Source organism: Raphanus sativus, chromosome 5 (assembly GCF_000801105.2).
Source record: "Raphanus sativus cultivar WK10039 chromosome 5, ASM80110v3, whole genome shotgun sequence".
Lineage (NCBI taxonomy): Eukaryota > Viridiplantae > Streptophyta > Magnoliopsida > Brassicales > Brassicaceae > Raphanus > Raphanus sativus.
The window spans coordinates 23,604,899-23,622,428 of NC_079515.1; the positions used below are offsets into that span (position 1 = coordinate 23,604,899).

Consider the following 17,530-nt stretch of genomic DNA (forward strand, 5'->3'; position numbering starts at 1 on the left):
TAAAAGTTAGAGTGGTTAATATCGTTTATACCCTTAATGAATAAAATATATAATTAACTCCAAAATAAAACGAATTTAAATGATTAAAAATAATAATAATAATATAATAATAATAAGAAGAATTATCTGAAACCTAATATATATAAAAATTCAAAAATAAAATATGATATAAACACATATATATTGTGTTGTTATCTGAAATTATCTTTTAATAATAAATTAAACTAAAATAAAACAGAAAACACATAACTAAAGATTAATCAAGAAAAATTATCAATTTTATATAACTGAAAAGAGAACATTTAGTTTATAATACTATATTCAAAGCGATTTTCTTTCTCTCACGTTAAAAGTTATAGCGTTTATAATCTTCATTATCCTTAATACATAATTAGATTAGATTTGTTAATATAGAATTACTCACAAATTTAAAACGAATTTCATTAATTTGATTCTCATCATTATCTACAAAATTATATATTATGTGATCCAATAATATTTACATCAAAATATTTTTAAAATAAATATAAATCCATGTATGTAGTTTTATGAATATATGAATATTTTCAAATTGTTTACATAATAAATATTTTTTTATTAAAATAAACTTTATTGTATATAAAATTAATATTTAATTAATTATTAAATATTTCAAAGGCATGAAAATAATTTATTTTAATGGTTCTCGAATTGATAATATATTTATTTAGTAATTTGTAAAATTATTAAACCCGCAACTGCGGGCAAAACACCTAGTTTATTATTATTTGCTTTCTAGTTTTACTCTAAAATAAAATATAGTTATAAAATAAAAACACAATTTTATTTTGGATGTACTCAATTTTCTCAGATGCTCCGTATTAAACCAAAATAAAATGGTATCCTTTATTTTTGAAAAATAAAACATAGAACTGCATCGATCCAAAAAAAAAGTATGTGAAGAGGAAGGAGAAAGAAGATAAGACACCTGTGGAGAGCTTGTGCCAAAAAGATCCGACGGCTCAGATTAACCAAACCTCGTTATAATCCCTTCGTAAGCCACACGTTTACACAAACACACAGAAAGAGAGATCGAAAGGAGAGATAAACAAGAATGGCTTATTCGCTTCTTACGTCGTTTGCTCCGGCCACCGTGAGGGTTTACGCCACAACCGCAAAAGGAGCTTCAGGCGGCGCCAAGGAGGAGAAGAATCCCCTCGACTTTGTGCTTGGTTATTTGACAAAGCAAGATCAGTTCTACGAGACCGATCCAATCCTCAAGAAGGTGGAAGGCACCACTGGAGGAGGCCGAGGAACCGTTCGCGGCGGTGGTAAAAGCTCCGCTCCTGTGCCTGTGGCGCCAAAGAAGAACGATGGTGGTGGTGGGCTCGGCGGCTTAGCTGGTCTCTTCAACAAAAAATGAATGTAATCTGCATTATCTATTGCTTCTGTGTTTATTCTCTAATACATTCTTCAGATTTCAGTTATATATATACAAACTGCTCTTTTCTTCATCTTTTCTACAAGCTATCAACAGAATGGTTTATTCCAAAATAGTTGTCGATTCAAGTGTTGTTTGCATGCTGGAACCATTGATCTTTGTATGCATAGACAATTGGTGATAATTACGAGAGATCGTTTTAGCTGTGAACTGGAGCACCAAGCGCTTCCAATACATCTTAGATTAGTTCGTACAACACACAGTTACTGCCATATCAGCTACTGCTTTGTATGTCATTTTAGTTCCCCGCCTGATATAGTCAATTGCATTTGTTGATACACTCCCCGAGTATAGGACCTATTCAGCGCTGCACGACCTCCAAGAAGAGTAATGATAAGATGTAGAAGGTCTAATTTAGGAAGAGACTACAGGCAAGGGCGAGTCTAGTGTTCTAAAGTGTTAGGAGAACAGGTTAACACAAGCATTGACTAAATGAGGCGGGAACAAGTTGAGCAAAGTCACAAACTGCAGGAGAGGCTTTGCGAAGAACCAACCTGAATCTAACAAAAACAAAGGTTTAATTTGGATTTGGATCTTGTCATCTACCCTAATGGATCCTATATTTTTAGAACCAGAAAACCGAAATTAAATTTTTATAATATAGTTTTATAAACTAATAAGCTTTAACTATATTTAGTTTTAAAATAATTAAATAATATTTTTTATAAACTGAAAATCCAAAAAACTGAATTACCAATTTTTACTCTGAATATAGAAAATTATCCGAAAACCCGTAAAAATATAATATTTAGTTGAATGGATCAAATCTGAATTTAACATATCTATATATATACATATATTAAGATTAAGATTAAAATGTAATTTATTTATTTCATATATAAAATTAAAATATGAATAATTTTGTTATTAAAATATTAGTTATATTTAATTTTAGTTTTAATTAGTTATTTGAATATTTGACTAGATTAGCCCGTCAAATTGTGAATTGTTACTATATCCAATTATATGTTATACTAGGGATTTGCCGACGCTACGCGCCGGTTTTACTAATATTAATATGGTTTAGCTATGGTTTTATATTTTAGAATATTTCTGTACAGTATTTTTATAAAGAAAATATGTACCAATGATATTTAGAGGTATATTAATTTGATTGTGGTCTTTGCATAGTTATTATAAAATAAATTTAAGATTAAATACATGCATGGCACTTTAAGTTTAAATATATGCATGACCATTTGAAAGTGTAATAGTCTAATTGTTTATCATTTATTTGAAAATTATAAATTTTAATTATGATATAAGATTTAATTTATAAATGTGCATCATCATACAATAATCATTTGGAATCAGATGAACTCTTATTTTTCATACTTATCAGCTTTATATTTCTTAGCCACAACTAATTTTCCTATCTTCTTCTTGTTTTTAATTTCATAATTTGTCTGCAACATATTAGACTATTAGCCTTATTTGGTCACAAAGTTTGTTGTGACATTGATTGTTTTCCAAATCATGGAATAAACAATAATACATCTTACTGTGAAGCAGGGGGGTCTTGAAAGAAGTGGGGCTCCAAACAAATGAAAAAATGGGGACCTCTAGCATATTTGAAAATAGAAAAATTATGGGTAAACAAACCCTTTCTTTTAAACAAAATAGAAGAAGAAAAATATAATTCTCACACAAAAAGCTAAAAGGATCGTAAATGTGGGAAGATAAAAGGTTTCTAAATCTTAATTTTATGTAGCTCTCACTAAATTTTGGTCTCTAATACGATTTTTCTTACTGTCATTTTATTTTATTACATGTATATTTTTGATTTAAGAAAAAACTGGAACCTTTAAATAACGGCGATCCAAGGTCCATGTTTCAAATGGCTCTCTTCATGGACGCCCCTATTGTGAAGACATATAACCGATATTGAATACTATTCTTATAAACTAATACATTTTTTTCTACCTTTTGTTTGTTAATCTTAACTTTAAAAAGCTTATTTCCTTATTATTGGTTTTGATCACCAATTATCTTATTTTCTCTTCACAATATGTCTTGCTTACATTACAAAAGGAAAACATTTGCAAGTTAAATAGCTTTGAAAATGGTTTATTATATTTGTGTGGGTGGATGGGTCACTTTTCAATGAAAACCAACACGCCTGCCACATTTTAGTTTCTTAAAATCGGAGTGAAAAGTGTTCTGGATAGTTATGTGGGTAAGGATACAATATGGTTTGATCGGATTAAACTCGATTCAATAATATAGAAATAAAGATAGTAAATATAATACATAATAACATATTATAAATATCATATATAATAAATTATACATATAAACTATTTTTTATGTGGTTAGTTTATATATTTTTGATAGTTTTAATATTTTATAAAGTTCAATAACTTTGAGATCCAATCATACTACTTGACCGGTTCATGTTCTAACCAGTTATTAAATCTAACATTTTACATGATTGTTTATGGTTGAACTTGATATGACTATATGGTCGGTCCGGTTATAAAACATTACAACTTTGCATATATCTAGGTATTTCTCTGGTTAAAGGATGATAAAATCTAACATGGAATCTAATTTAAGATCAAAATAAACATAAAAAGGGTACTTTGATAAATACCCTAATTATTATTTAATTTTTGAAATTCCACCTTCCCTTTTCTTTTTGAAAAATACCCTTTTTAATATGTGCTAACTGGTAAGACATTTTAGTCCTAATTTTAATAACAATTAAAAACTATGAAGAGCTAAATTTTATATTTGAATATATTATTGTTTGAAATTGAAATATGTTTGAGATACATACAAAATAGTATATAATAGTTTCAACTGATCTGCCTAAAACTTCAACCACTGCATTGTAGACCACATCATCCTCCACAGAAACTTGATTCATGTAACCTGAGATCATCGATATAGAACATACAACTTATCATCTTTCATTACTTCAAACAGTCTTGTTTTTGTGAATGAATCAAGTAGAGAATTATTACTACTCCTTAATCTCAAGGTCATCATCAAACGGCAGAGAATTTGATGATGATGAGATGTTTTAATCTTTCTTCCCGCTCTGCAAGTCATTAGCAAAAGTCAGTAACTCAACACTTCTGTCTTGCTGCAGAAACATTCAATATTTAACTCACCAATTCTAAGGTGAAAAGGGGGTAAGAAGATAACTTTGATATTCTCACTTACTCTATACATTCTTCTTTGTCGATAAAAACCTGAAAGAAGTAATAAGTGACTGGAGGTAAGTAATAATTTGCAGAGGTGAAATGGTTTCATTTTGGACGTTAGCACATAGAAAAAACCTTGTGTTGTCCAGTTTCCAGCTAAGGAATTATTTTCCTCGTTCCTCTGTGTGCTGCCTCAAGCATGAGATAAGAACCAAACTCTGGTTTGACTTGTCTGACTCTGGTTGGTTCTCTGATCTAGTGTCCATGTAGATAGGTAAATGTGCCTTAAAAATGAGCTGCACATATCATAGTGAATTGCACAAAAAGTTAGAGTTTTGAAGTACGTATATGTTTAAAGGTTAAAACAGCAGAGAAATGCATAAGCATGACTGACTCAGCTTAGGATCTTTGGCTTGTGAGCCTAATGCTTGTCTTCTTGAGTCGGTGCTTCCAAGCTAGCTAATAACGTTTCAGTCAATGGCTGTATGGAATCAGAGGCAACACGTTCTCTGCCAATCTCCAGATTTTTCAGCTTCTCCTTCTGTCAAAATCATTACCAATTGACCCAACAATCACTACTTAAAATTTTTTGACTACTTACCAAAAAAAAAGCTTACATATTTTGAAAAGCTTTTAGCTTTTCTGCATAGCTTCATGCTACACACAAATCATTCTCAATGATAAGAAGTGATCAATATTGATCAGCAGGGGGCCGTAACACAAACAAACCCCGAAACCACCAAGTGATGTCCTCCCACCAAGTGATTTCCTTCTGCTGCCATTAATGGCTGAAGCTGCGGCCATGGAAATTTTCTTATCTTCAACGGTGGCGTTTCTTTTATGCGTAATACCCATCATCCCTCTGTTTTTTCTCTCCGCACTCGCCGATATGCTTCCTCTTATGGAAGAAGCTGACCGGAGGAAACAGATGCGGTTTTTCTTACACGGCATTTTCGAGTTAGCTGACTGCCGATTTTCCTGACAAATTATGGTGAAAAAATCATGTACCAACTGAGCCAATGAAAAACATGACGAAAGTATCAGCGGATTAGGGTTCGTCTTCTTCTCAGACGAAACTCTGATTCAATCGTAACGGAAAAATCTTGAACCGATGTGGGCCAGGTAATTGCATAAAGAGATTATCTTACCTCGTAATATCACTTGTTTCTATGGCCCTACAACAACCCATTAAGAATAGTTTCGAAAGTATGTTTTAATGATGGGACAGGTGGCGATTTTCCCCCTATGGAGATAAAAAAGCCAACTTTATATATATAGATAGATATTGAAAACCATATTTGGGTTGGTAAGAAAATTAGTCAAAAATCAATCAAACTCGCAAAATAATGAAATAGTCCATATTAAAATATATATTTTTTGGTAAAAATGTTGAGAAAATATATGAAATGAAAACTGTAAATTAGAAAACAATTTACAAACCACGAGTCAGTGGTCAGGTGGTACATGGTGTTCCAGGATCTCTAAGGGACCTGGGTTCGAATCCGTTGCCACTCAGATTACCCTGACTTGTGGCCACGCGGATATGGGCCATGCTTTCGACCCATTTGAAAACCCGGAGAGAGGGTCCATCTGTGGGCTGTACATCCCCTTGGGGATTAGTCTGGGCCTCGGCCCGGGATACCCCCAGATTAAACAAAAAAAGAAAAAAAAAAGAAAACAATTTACAATACATTTAGTATTTATTTAATATAATTGTAAAATAATTTTTTTGCCAATCAAAAAATATTTTCCATAGCTTATTCTATCAAAACTGTATATTCCATATAACATATGAACCATAGTTAGATCTATCTATCTATACTATTATTTACGAAGTGTTTTTTCGCAACGGAGCTCTCACGTTGAAAGTTAGAGTGGTTAATATCGTTTATACCCTTAATGAATAAATATATAAATTATCTATAAAACAAAAACGAAATTTAATTATTTGATTAGATACATGACTAAAATTAATAAGGATAAGGAGTATCCAAAATCTAGAAGTATGTTTTAAAATAAAAAGTTAGAGTGGTTAATATCATTTATATTCTTAATGAATACAACATATAAACTAGCCACAAAATAAAAAAAAAGAATTCTAATTCTCTTGATTAGATAAATTATTAAAACTAATAATATTAAGAATTATCTAGAATCTAAAATATATATTAAAATAAAAATATTTCTTATACATATTGCGTTGTTTTCTATAAAAATCTTATAATAAAAGAGTTAAAATAGAAAAAAAAACACAAACCACATAACTAAATATTAATCAAATACAATTGAAAAGGAAATAAATTTTCAAATAAAAGATCATTTATAAATATACTTTAGTGTACAAATAAATTTAGAAGACAAAAAATATTTTATATAACAAAACACATAACAAAATATTAATCAAGTAAAATTTTATCTTTTATATAATTGAAAAGGAAATAATGTTTAAAATAAAAATATAATTTCTAATAAAAACAAATTTTAATTATTTGATTAGATAAATGACTAAAATTAATAAGGATAAGGATTATCCAAAATCTAGAAGTATATTTTAAAATAAAAAGTTAGAGTGGTTAATATCATTTATATTCTTAATGAATACAACATATAAATTAGCCACAAAATAAAAAAAACAAATTTTAATTCCTTTGGTAAGATAAATTATTAAAACTAAAAATATTAAGAATTATCTAAAATCTAAAAATATGTATTAAAATAAAAATAGTTCTTATACATATTGTGTTGTTTTGTGTAAAAATCATATAATAAAAGAGTTATTTTTAAATAAAAAAAAACCCAAACCACATAACTAAATATTAATCAAGTAAAATTTTAAAATTTTCATATAATTGAAAAGAATATAAATTTTAAAATAAAAAGATAATTTATAAATACACTTTAGTGTACAAGTAAATTTAAAAGACAAAAAATATTTTAGATTAAAGAACACATAACTAATTATTAATCAAGTAAATTTTTTAATTTTATATAATTGAAAAGGAAATAATTTTTAAAATAAAAATATAATTTCTAGATATATATTAGTGTACCAATAAATTTACAAGACAGAAAATATTTTATATAACAAAACACATAACAAAATATTAATCAAGTAAAAATTTTAATGTTTATATAATTTAAAAGGAAATAATTGTTTTTTAAATTCTAAATATATTTTAGTGTACAAATAAATCACAAGACATTAAATTTTTTAGATGACAAAATAAATAATAATTTTTCATTATAAACTTTATTTAGCAATAAATATATTAATAAATTTTATAAATTATTAAAAGTTAGAGTGGTTAAAATCAATGATACACTTACTAATTTTATATATAATAAAAAACGAATTTATATAAATCATATTATTATTTTTAAATAAGATAAGTCTTTTATATTATGTTGTTATCTTAAAAAATATTTTTATTATAAAAGTTAAAATAAGTTATAAACAGTCTATCTATATCTATACTATTATTTACAAATTTATTATATAATTAAAAAATAATTTAAATTAATAATATTAATTCTTTCTAAATAATATAATTTTTAAATATTGTGTTGTTATCTTAAATATTAATCAAACAGAAATATTTGTATGAAAATGTTTTCTAAAATATTTCTAATATGTTAGTGTTTTCAAAAATTTAATACAATAATAATAATAAGCATATATATTTTAATGATAATTTTTTCATATATAAATAATTTAATTTATTTAAACTTTTGCAAAATATAACTAATAAAGTTTGAGTTGTTATCTTAAAATAATTATTTATTCTATAAAATTTTGAAAAAGATATAAAATAGTTTATCTATATCTATACTATTATTTGTAAATTTATTATAACTTAAATCAATCTTATATTAGTAATATTAATAATAATATAAATAATAAATTGTCAGGATAGTTTTTGAATTAATAAAATATAAACTAATAAATTTTCACAAGAAAATTATGCCCAACACACCTAGTTATGATGTATTTTCATTCCATATCGATTATACAATCAAAATCGTGGATAACATTCCGCAAATGTTGCGAATTATAATAACTGTCACGAAAACCATCAATAACTGGACCCAACATTATTTCTATTTTTATTTTAAATTGTTGCGAATTATTATTTAGCAAATGAGTTTCTGAGCAAAGTGAAATTCAACTGACCCTTTCCGTGGCCGTGGAAGTTGCTTCGTACCAGACGTGAAGCTCACCGGCGTACCTTTTGGAGTTGGAACTTAACGGTTCTCGAGCTTTCTTTCCCTCATCCCTTTCCCGTTGTTGTCTAGTTATTTGTAGATGCTTGTTTTCTCTCTGTAACCTAGAACCTCTGTTTCTCCGGTACACCGGACGTTAGGCCTTGTACTGTTCCGATTTGCCCTATTTGGGTTGATAATTTAATGAATATTTAAAAAAAAAAAAAAAAAAAAAGAAATTCAACTGACCCAGCACGTTATCCACTTATCCTCCTCTGTAAAAAGAGAATAAAGCATGTGCTCATCCATTATTCCTTTTTCTAGTATTCATTTATGGGTCAAAAATATGTGCACAAAATACAAATTTATAAATATATTGAATACGCATTTGCGGGTTTCAGTATCCTGACAAAAATAGTTTAGTTGTAACTTGTATATATGTCTTTTAGCAAAAAAAAAAAAACTTGTATATATGTCTATATAAAGAGAACAACTAGAAGTGTTCAATTTGAATTCTTAGTGTCGTTTAAGTTATTTTTTTGGGTTTTCACTAATTCAATTTATAAAAGTTGATTATCATATTAAAACCATATTTATTTTAATCTGATTTGGTTTATATACTTTCAATTTTAATTTATTCAGCTTTATTCGAAAACTAACTGTGTATATATATATATATATATATATATATATATATATATATACTTTATAACACTTTGCTGAAAAATATTTTTATAACATTTTAAGAATTTTAGCTTATATGATTAGAAATTTAATTTACTAGACACATTATTTTCAGTGATCAATACTTTTAAACAGAGTATTTATTTTATTTTATTGAACTATTAATATAAAAAATTAGTAAAATAAAAAAAGTATTTACAAATCATAATAATTTATATAAAATAAAAATAAAACTTGATAATATTATAATAAATTACATAATTAAGATTTAGCACAAGCAATCTGTCACCAACTATAACATACATTTTATTATTTAATGAAAAAATAATTTTAATAAATTAATACAGAATAATATATTATTAAAATTGTAGTTTAGATATCAAATTATATTAATAAAACGTTTATATACAATAGAAATCATATGAGATATATTGTTTACATGAATTATGCTGATATATTTTAATTAATCAGTTTTTTGATTTTTTTTTTGGTTTAATAAGTTTATAACCAAAACATATTATGCTATTTTTAAATAATATTACCCATATAAAGATATTTATAAGGGAAATTTTTGAAAAATACATCCATATAGGATTTTATTTTGAAAACTACACCACTTTATAATGTTTTTGAAAACTATAATTTTGTATATGTAAAATGACTAAACTATCCAATCTGAATATTAAAAATTATATTATAGTTTATTTTTCTCATTATAATCAATTAAATATTATATCTTATAATTTAATATAAAATACAAGAAACATAGCTTTATCATCTCCCTTTTGTGAATTCATTGTTCGAATATTTTTTCAAATCTATCATATACACGTCAGAAAAGTCTTTCAATAATTTCATTTTTATAATTCTAGTCTTCGTCTTTTCTTTTTCTCTTTCTTTACATATTCTGAATTTTTTGTACCTATAGTTCATAAGAGTTAAAACGGCTTAATCAATCAGATAAAATAAGAATCAAACGCTATATTTACATCTCATCAATTCACAAATTTTAAACTATAGCAAAAAAAGATGATCACATTAGAGGCTAAAGAATTGAATGAAAACTAACAAAAAGGTTCCATCGGTAAGAAAATCCTCAGAATTTCTTCACAAACTAAATTAGGGTATAACAAAATAAAATTCTTCACAAACTAAATTAGGGTATAACAAAATAAAATCATAAAATATTAATCTAATATATAATTCTAGAAAGATCATGTACAGTATGAATAGTTTATGTTTACAAATTTAATATTATTATTAATTTCAAATTTATATATTAATTATTGCAATATCAAATTGGGGTAAAAAGGTAAATTCACATTAAAAAGTGTAGTTTAAAAAAAATTAAAGATAGTGTATTTTTCAATTTTCAAATCTTAAATAGGATATTTTGCAAATTATCCCTATAAGTAAATATATTATTAAATTTATACTATTATTTTTTATTTAGATTTGGTTTGATTTTATTGATTCAGTTTACTGTATTGGAAGTTATATTCCAAAATAAACAATTTTTAAATGGTGTTACAACTTACAAGTGCCAACAACACTCTCTACAAAGAAATGGACTATTTTTTATCCTCCTCTGTAAAAAGAGAATAAAGCATGCTCCTCCATTATCTTTCTAGTATTCAAATATGGGTCAAAAATATGTGCAAAAATACAAATTTATAAAAAAAATTAATACGATTTGCGGTTTTCAGTATCCTGACAAAAATAGTTTAATTGTATATATGACTATATAAGGAGAACAACTAGAAGTGTCCAATTTGAATTTTTAGTGTCGTTTGAGTTGTTTTTATGGGTTTTCCCTAATTCAGTTTATAAAAAGTAATTATCATATTAAAACCATATTTATTTTAATTTGATTTGGTTTATTTACTTTCAATTTTAATCTATTCAGTTTTATTCCAAAACTAACTATATATTTTCTATAACACTTTGCTGAAATTTTTTTTATAACATTTTAAGAATTTTAGCTTATATGATTAGAAATTTAATTTATTAGAACACATTATTGTCAGTGATCAATACTTTTAAACAGAGTATTTATTTTATTTTGTCGAACTATTAAGATAAAACAATTAGTAAAATTAAAAGTAAAAAGTAATTACAAATCATGATAATTTAGGGTGTGATTGGTAATGGCTGTGTGTGTTCTCCACAGCCCCATTTATTTCCAAAGCACTAAAATCAGAGCAAGCTTTAATTTATTTTTTAAAACCACAGCTCTTGAAATAATCTACAGCTGTAGAAGTGTTCTACAGAGCCAAATATTCAAAACAAATTTTTAGTGTTTTCCATAAAATTCTACAGCAATAAAATTTAAAACTACATCAAAAAGTTTACAGATTTTTTTCTACATCAATAATTTCAAAGTTACAGCCATTACCAATCAAATCCTTATATACAATAGAAATAAAATTTGATAATATCATAATAATGGTACATAATTAAGATCTAGCACAAGCAATCTGTCACCAACTATAACATACATTTTATTATTTAATGAAAAATTAATTTTAATAAATTACTACAAAATTAATTTTATTTAGATTTGGTTTGATTTTAATTGATTCAGTTTACTGTATTGGAAGTAATATTCGAAAATAAATAATTTTTAAATCTGGTGTTACAACTTACAACTTAGAAATGGACTTTTTTTAGTTAGAAAAAAGAAAGAAACGAGCTATTTTCAAATTTTGAAAAAGCAAATCGGCGCCTCATATATATTTATTAGGAAAAATAACAAGGCGATAAAAAAAATAAAAATAAGAATAAAAACAAAAACTCCTTTAATATAAAACCTCACTCACACTCCTCTCGTGCTGTATCTAATATCAGAAAACCTAGATCTAACCCTCTCCTCCTTCACCCCCAGCGAAAAATGCGAGAGATCCTTCACATCCAAGGCGGCCAATGCGGCAACCAGATCGGCGCCAAGTTCTGGGAAGTCGTCTGCGCGGAGCACGGCATAGATCCGACCGGCCGTTACACGGGAGACTCGGATCTCCAGCTCGAGCGCATCAACGTCTACTACAACGAAGCCAGCTGCGGAAGGTTCGTCCCTCGCGCCGTGCTCATGGATCTGGAGCCTGGAACCATGGACAGCCTCAGATCTGGACCCTACGGCCAGACCTTCCGTCCCGATAACTTCGTGTTCGGCCAGTCCGGCGCCGGTAACAACTGGGCCAAGGGGCATTACACCGAAGGCGCTGAGCTTATCGACTCCGTCCTCGATGTTGTTCGTAAGGAGGCTGAGAACTGTGACTGCCTTCAAGGTATGTATAACAAACTCTCTTCTACCAGATCTGTGTGATTTTTACTGTCGGTTATTTAATTTATTTACTGTTGGTTATGATTTTAATAACTGTGTTGGGGTTATTTTTTGTTTGTTTGGGTGTGATTAGGGTTTCAGGTGTGCCATTCCTTGGGAGGAGGAACTGGATCTGGGATGGGAACTTTGTTGATATCGAAGATCAGGGAGGAGTACCCAGATCGGATGATGTTGACCTTCTCTGTGTTCCCTTCCCCTAAGGTCTCTGACACTGTCGTTGAGCCTTACAACGCTACTCTCTCTGTTCACCAGCTTGTTGAGAATGCTGATGAGTGCATGGTTCTTGATAACGAGGCCTTGTACGATATTTGCTTCAGGACTCTTAAGCTCACTACCCCTAGCTGTAAGTCCTACCACCTTTGGTTCACGTTTCTCTGTAGTCTTCAGATCTGTTGAGTTTTCTTGTTTGTCTGTGACTTGTGTGAACTTGATTTGGTCATTTTATCTTTATAGCAATTCTATTTTAACATATTTGTTTTGTTACTGTTTCTATTGCTCTGTTCTTATTTTTTTTTTAAATTTAAAATTGATTGATTTCATCACCACAATAATTACTGGAGCTACTACTAATCACTAAATAGTTTCTACTGAAGGGTCATAAGACTATTTGGTACGTTCTTGTAACGTAAAGAGATATTCAGAATCCTGTTCTTGTATAGGAGAGCATGATTATTGACTGCCTTAGCGATACTAAATAAAGTGTACTAACTACTCTTTAATGTAGTGGTTTCTTCAAGCTCTATGCTGTACTCATGTTTATACATGTTTGTTTAATGTGTATATGAAGATGAGGTAACTCATATATGTGTTTGGCCCTCTCTTTTATTGCAGTTGGTGATTTGAACCATTTGATATCTGCCACAATGTCTGGAGTCACATGCTGTCTGAGATTCCCTGGTCAGCTGAACTCTGACCTCCGTAAGCTTGCGGTCAATCTGATCCCATTCCCTCGTCTTCACTTCTTCATGGTGGGTTTTGCTCCTCTCACCTCCAGAGGCTCTCAGCAGTACCGTTCCCTCACCGTCCCTGAACTCACCCAGCAGATGTGGGACTCCAAGAACATGATGTGTGCTGCTGACCCAAGGCACGGCCGCTACCTCACAGCCTCCGCCATGTTCCGTGGCAAGATGAGCACGAAGGAAGTCGATGAGCAGATGCTGAACGTGCAGAACAAGAACTCGTCCTACTTCGTTGAGTGGATTCCCAACAATGTGAAATCAACGGTCTGTGACATCCCACCTACTGGTCTGAAGATGGCTTCCACTTTCATTGGGAACTCAACATCGATCCAAGAGATGTTCAGGCGTGTGAGTGAGCAGTTCACAGCTATGTTCAGGAGGAAGGCTTTCTTGCACTGGTACACAGGTGAAGGAATGGACGAGATGGAGTTCACGGAGGCAGAGAGCAACATGAATGATCTTGTCTCAGAGTACCAACAATACCAAGACGCAACTGCTGATGAAGAAGGTGAGTACGAGGATGAGGAAGAAGGGGACTACCAACAAGAGGAGGAGTACTGAGAGTAAGCGTGTACCCTCCCTTTTAAAACCTATCTCTAGTTATTTGTTTTTTTTATTAAGGAAGCCTCAACTACCAGTTGCAGGTTTCTTTACTGCTTGTATTTGACAAACTCTGGATCTTGTTGACTTATGTGTGCTGTTTGTGTACTTTAATTTGGTTCTGTCTTTTTATTTCCCTCTCTAGTTTGATCAATATTCTATTAATCTAACTTCTGGGCAATGTTTTTTTTTACGTTTTCGAAGATTCTAATATTTCCCAAAGTTATATATGAAATATTCTAAAATGAACAAAATCGTTGAAAATTCAAACAAGTTCTAATAATGAAGTTTCACTTGTGGATTTATAAGTCGATTTTCGTAAGGGTTCTCGTCATCTCCAACATCAAGCCTTCTCCCTAATCATCCAACTTTTCGTCTTTACATCGGATCGTAACATTCTTTTCTCTCTTCATCTTTCATTTCGGCTGCGTATTCTCGTAATTTCAGTTTTGATCAATAATTGGTTTTGTAGAAGTAAGTCACCCTTTGTTCCCTATAATCCTTACAATGTTCAATGCCTCAATGGACACGCAAATATAACACAAATCATCTATTATTCTTCATCTTCAGAAATAAATATGCAATTGTGCTGGATTGTTGTTGTTGTTGTTGTTGTCTGTGCTTTAGATTCACGTTTTTGTGTACTTATGTTCCTACTTTAAGTTTATCTTTGGTGGACAATAGTCAATAAATAATGCACTCTTGTGTTGAATACCTTGCGTATTCGCTACATAACCAAAAGGTTATTAGCAAAGTAGATCGAAAAATCCGGTTCACGTTGTCCATCATCACCCTGTCCCGTCGTTTTTCCTGATCAGAGACGACACGCAATCCTTGGCTTCTACGCTACACACTCTTTCCGGACGGACCAAAAGAAAAACACACTAACATGTGTTAACACAAATTTATATTTCTCTCTCAAAAGTGTGTATAACGAGCAGCAACAATTCAAATCTATATAAGATGGCAATCTCCGGTAACGCCGTGGCATTCCTCCGGCGACGACTACTCCCAACGACGCTAATCCACGTCACGGCTCTCGACGGCATCGTGAACGTCAATTCCCTCTTCTCGCTCGCTCTTTTCCTCGGCCTCACCACAAGCGGAAACATCACCTTCCCCGTTTCCGGAAACCATCATCTTCGCCGATGTATAGCCGCAAAAGGCCCAGCATTAGCGGAAAGGCTAGTCTCAAGCCACGTTTACTCTTTCAGCTTCTTTCTCTTCTCCAGCCTCATCGCTATGTCTCTCAAGCAAGCAATCCGAACAACAACAACGACCAACGAGGCGCGTGTGCTGAGCGCGGGAATGGGGCGCGTGAATTTGGCGGCTTTGAGAGTTGGAATCGTGGCTTCGTGTGTTGGATCTGTTTTAGGATGTGGGTTCTTGACGATGGCCTTAGTGGATCTTGTTCAGGTCAAGCTTGGACCTTTGGAATGTAAGAAAAGCTTTGACACACTTGCAGCTATCCTTCCTCTTGTTGTGCTTGTTCCTTCTGCACTTCTTATCTATGTCTTACTTGTTCTCTACGCTTTCATTTATTAACACTTTTATTGATATCTCTACTACTACACTTCTTGTTAAAGATTTGAGTTCGATCACTCTTCTATGTTACTCTGCCACTTCACGCAGAGTTGAAATACACAAATATATAAACATTGAATTAACACTAAACAGAGAACATACAAATATACTGTCTTCCTTGTCATCTACGCTTTATATTGTTGGATTGGCCACAGACAATCCCTCTGTGTTGTTTCTGATTCAGTTTTTAGGTTTAACTGCCATTTCATGCAGAACTCGAATGTTTTTAAGTACGCATAACTAGTCTTTGAATTAATATTAGACTGAGAGACTAATAAAGCATCATTGATACAGTTTCTTTCAATACAAGTCAAACAAACAAGGAAAGATATACGATCGAAATTGTTGTGTGATTTGATGTTCTTCATACTTTGGAAAGAAGATTTCTAATAATAAAGTGAACCTGCAAAAATAGAGAGATAAGGGGAATGTTAGAAGGAAACAGAGAAAGACATGGAATTGTAACAGAGATCATTATGTAAGAAGAATATGCCTTGCCACCAGTTTCCTCTTGATGCGTCCTGCGAGTTGTTTCCACTAGCATCATTGTCTTCTCTAGGATGAGCCTTGTTAACCTGATCGATTATTCATTTTGTAAAAAGTCAGTTACCTTGAAGGTTAAAGTGAACGATGTGAATCATGAGCAATACGGATATATGATTAGGACTCACGGTAGGGTAAGTATGGTTACTGGTGGATCCAGAGTAAACGTCTTGACCACCGTAGTAAAGAGATGAACTTAAATTACAGGTTGTAGATTCTTTACGTTGGCCTGTTAAGAAACCACAAAAATCAAGGAATAGTGTATTCGTTAGACCAGCTGGATTCAGATTATTTTCTTGACTAAAGAATCGTAAGTCTTGGCATTATATCTCTATCTATTCAAAGCTTGTTTATGATGGACATGAAACAGTAGAACTTTGGAATTTATTCTAATATATATGGTAAGAACGGTATGGTTTTTGGTTAGTTTTAAGCAAAAGGAAGCAATCTGGACAATTCTTGAATAAAATCTTCATGTTCTTGATTGACTTAATTAATACTAAATCAGATAAAGCAACTTGAGCCATTCTTGAATTAAGAATGACATGTTCTCGTGAGGAAACAGAGCGTTTCCTGACAAAACTTGGCTTAATGTAAAGGAAACAGTTCCCAAGACAAAATCAGTTGTAGAAAAGCTTTTCCACTGACCTAGGGACCCATGTTTGGAGCTTAGAATGTTTCCTGTTGTTTCCTGAAAACTCGAAGGAAAAATGGAATAATGAATTTTAAGAATCAGCCAGTAAGAAAATAACAGAAGGAAACTATATGAAGAGGAGATATTAAAAGAACCTTGGAGGGAGGAGGGAAAATAGATTTGAACGTAGAGGAGGAAGTAGGTTCCTTGGGGCCAAAGAACGAAGAAGATGATCTCGCATTTCCTTTACCTTCCATTACTAATTTTTTTTTCTTTCTAAGATGAATCAGTTTTCCAATAAAAGCAGATAAATGTGTAGAGAAGATGATGAAGAAACAAGGAGAAGATAGTTTGATG

At 30.6% G+C, this 17,530-nt stretch overlaps 4 protein-coding genes and 1 long non-coding RNA gene across 7 annotated transcripts; 3 read left to right on the forward strand and 2 right to left on the reverse strand.

Moving 5' to 3' along the window:
* The first annotated feature begins 957 nt into the window (after window positions 1-957).
* LOC108859514 (uncharacterized) lies at window positions 958-1,493 on the forward strand. The gene has a single exon (XM_018633423.2). The coding sequence runs from the start codon at window positions 1,094-1,096 to the stop codon at window positions 1,400-1,402; it is 309 nt and encodes a 102-aa protein (XP_018488925.1). The 5' UTR covers window positions 958-1,093; the 3' UTR covers window positions 1,403-1,493.
* Window positions 1,494-4,198: 2,705 nt separating this feature from the next.
* On the reverse strand, window positions 4,199-9,037 carry LOC108837637 (uncharacterized). 3 transcript variants are annotated; one of them, XR_008945959.1, is made up of 6 exons: window positions 8,801-9,037; window positions 5,247-5,607; window positions 4,765-5,170; window positions 4,597-4,677; window positions 4,447-4,523; window positions 4,199-4,354 (listed from the first exon to the last, which is right to left on the reverse strand). It is a non-coding gene; the product is annotated as an uncharacterized LOC108837637 (long non-coding RNA). The 3 variants fall into 3 exon arrangements; XR_008945958.1 differs by lacking the exon at window positions 8,801-9,037 and having other exon boundaries at window positions 4,765-4,925; window positions 5,024-5,170; window positions 5,247-6,455; XR_008945957.1 differs by lacking the exon at window positions 8,801-9,037 and having other exon boundaries at window positions 5,247-6,473.
* Window positions 9,038-12,331: 3,294 nt separating this feature from the next.
* Window positions 12,332-14,544, forward strand: LOC108862865 (tubulin beta-2 chain). The gene is made up of 3 exons (XM_018637125.2): window positions 12,332-12,797; window positions 12,927-13,196; window positions 13,685-14,544. Exons 1-3 carry the CDS (start codon window positions 12,404-12,406, stop codon window positions 14,371-14,373), a joined length of 1,353 nt encoding a protein of 450 aa, XP_018492627.1. The 5' UTR covers window positions 12,332-12,403; the 3' UTR covers window positions 14,374-14,544.
* A 605-nt stretch (window positions 14,545-15,149) lies between these two features.
* Window positions 15,150-15,971, forward strand: LOC108860195 (uncharacterized). The gene has a single exon (XM_018634099.2). It carries the CDS (start codon window positions 15,376-15,378, stop codon window positions 15,955-15,957), a length of 582 nt encoding a protein of 193 aa, XP_018489601.1. The 5' UTR covers window positions 15,150-15,375; the 3' UTR covers window positions 15,958-15,971.
* Window positions 15,972-16,094: 123 nt separating this feature from the next.
* LOC108860645 (uncharacterized) lies at window positions 16,095-17,521 on the reverse strand. Its single transcript, XM_018634507.2, has 5 exons — window positions 17,329-17,521; window positions 17,188-17,230; window positions 16,668-16,768; window positions 16,490-16,571; window positions 16,095-16,399 (listed from the first exon to the last, which is right to left on the reverse strand). Exons 1-5 carry the CDS (start codon window positions 17,428-17,430, stop codon window positions 16,383-16,385), a joined length of 345 nt encoding a protein of 114 aa, XP_018490009.1. The 5' UTR covers window positions 17,431-17,521; the 3' UTR covers window positions 16,095-16,382.
* Between the last annotated feature and the right edge of the window lie 9 nt (window positions 17,522-17,530).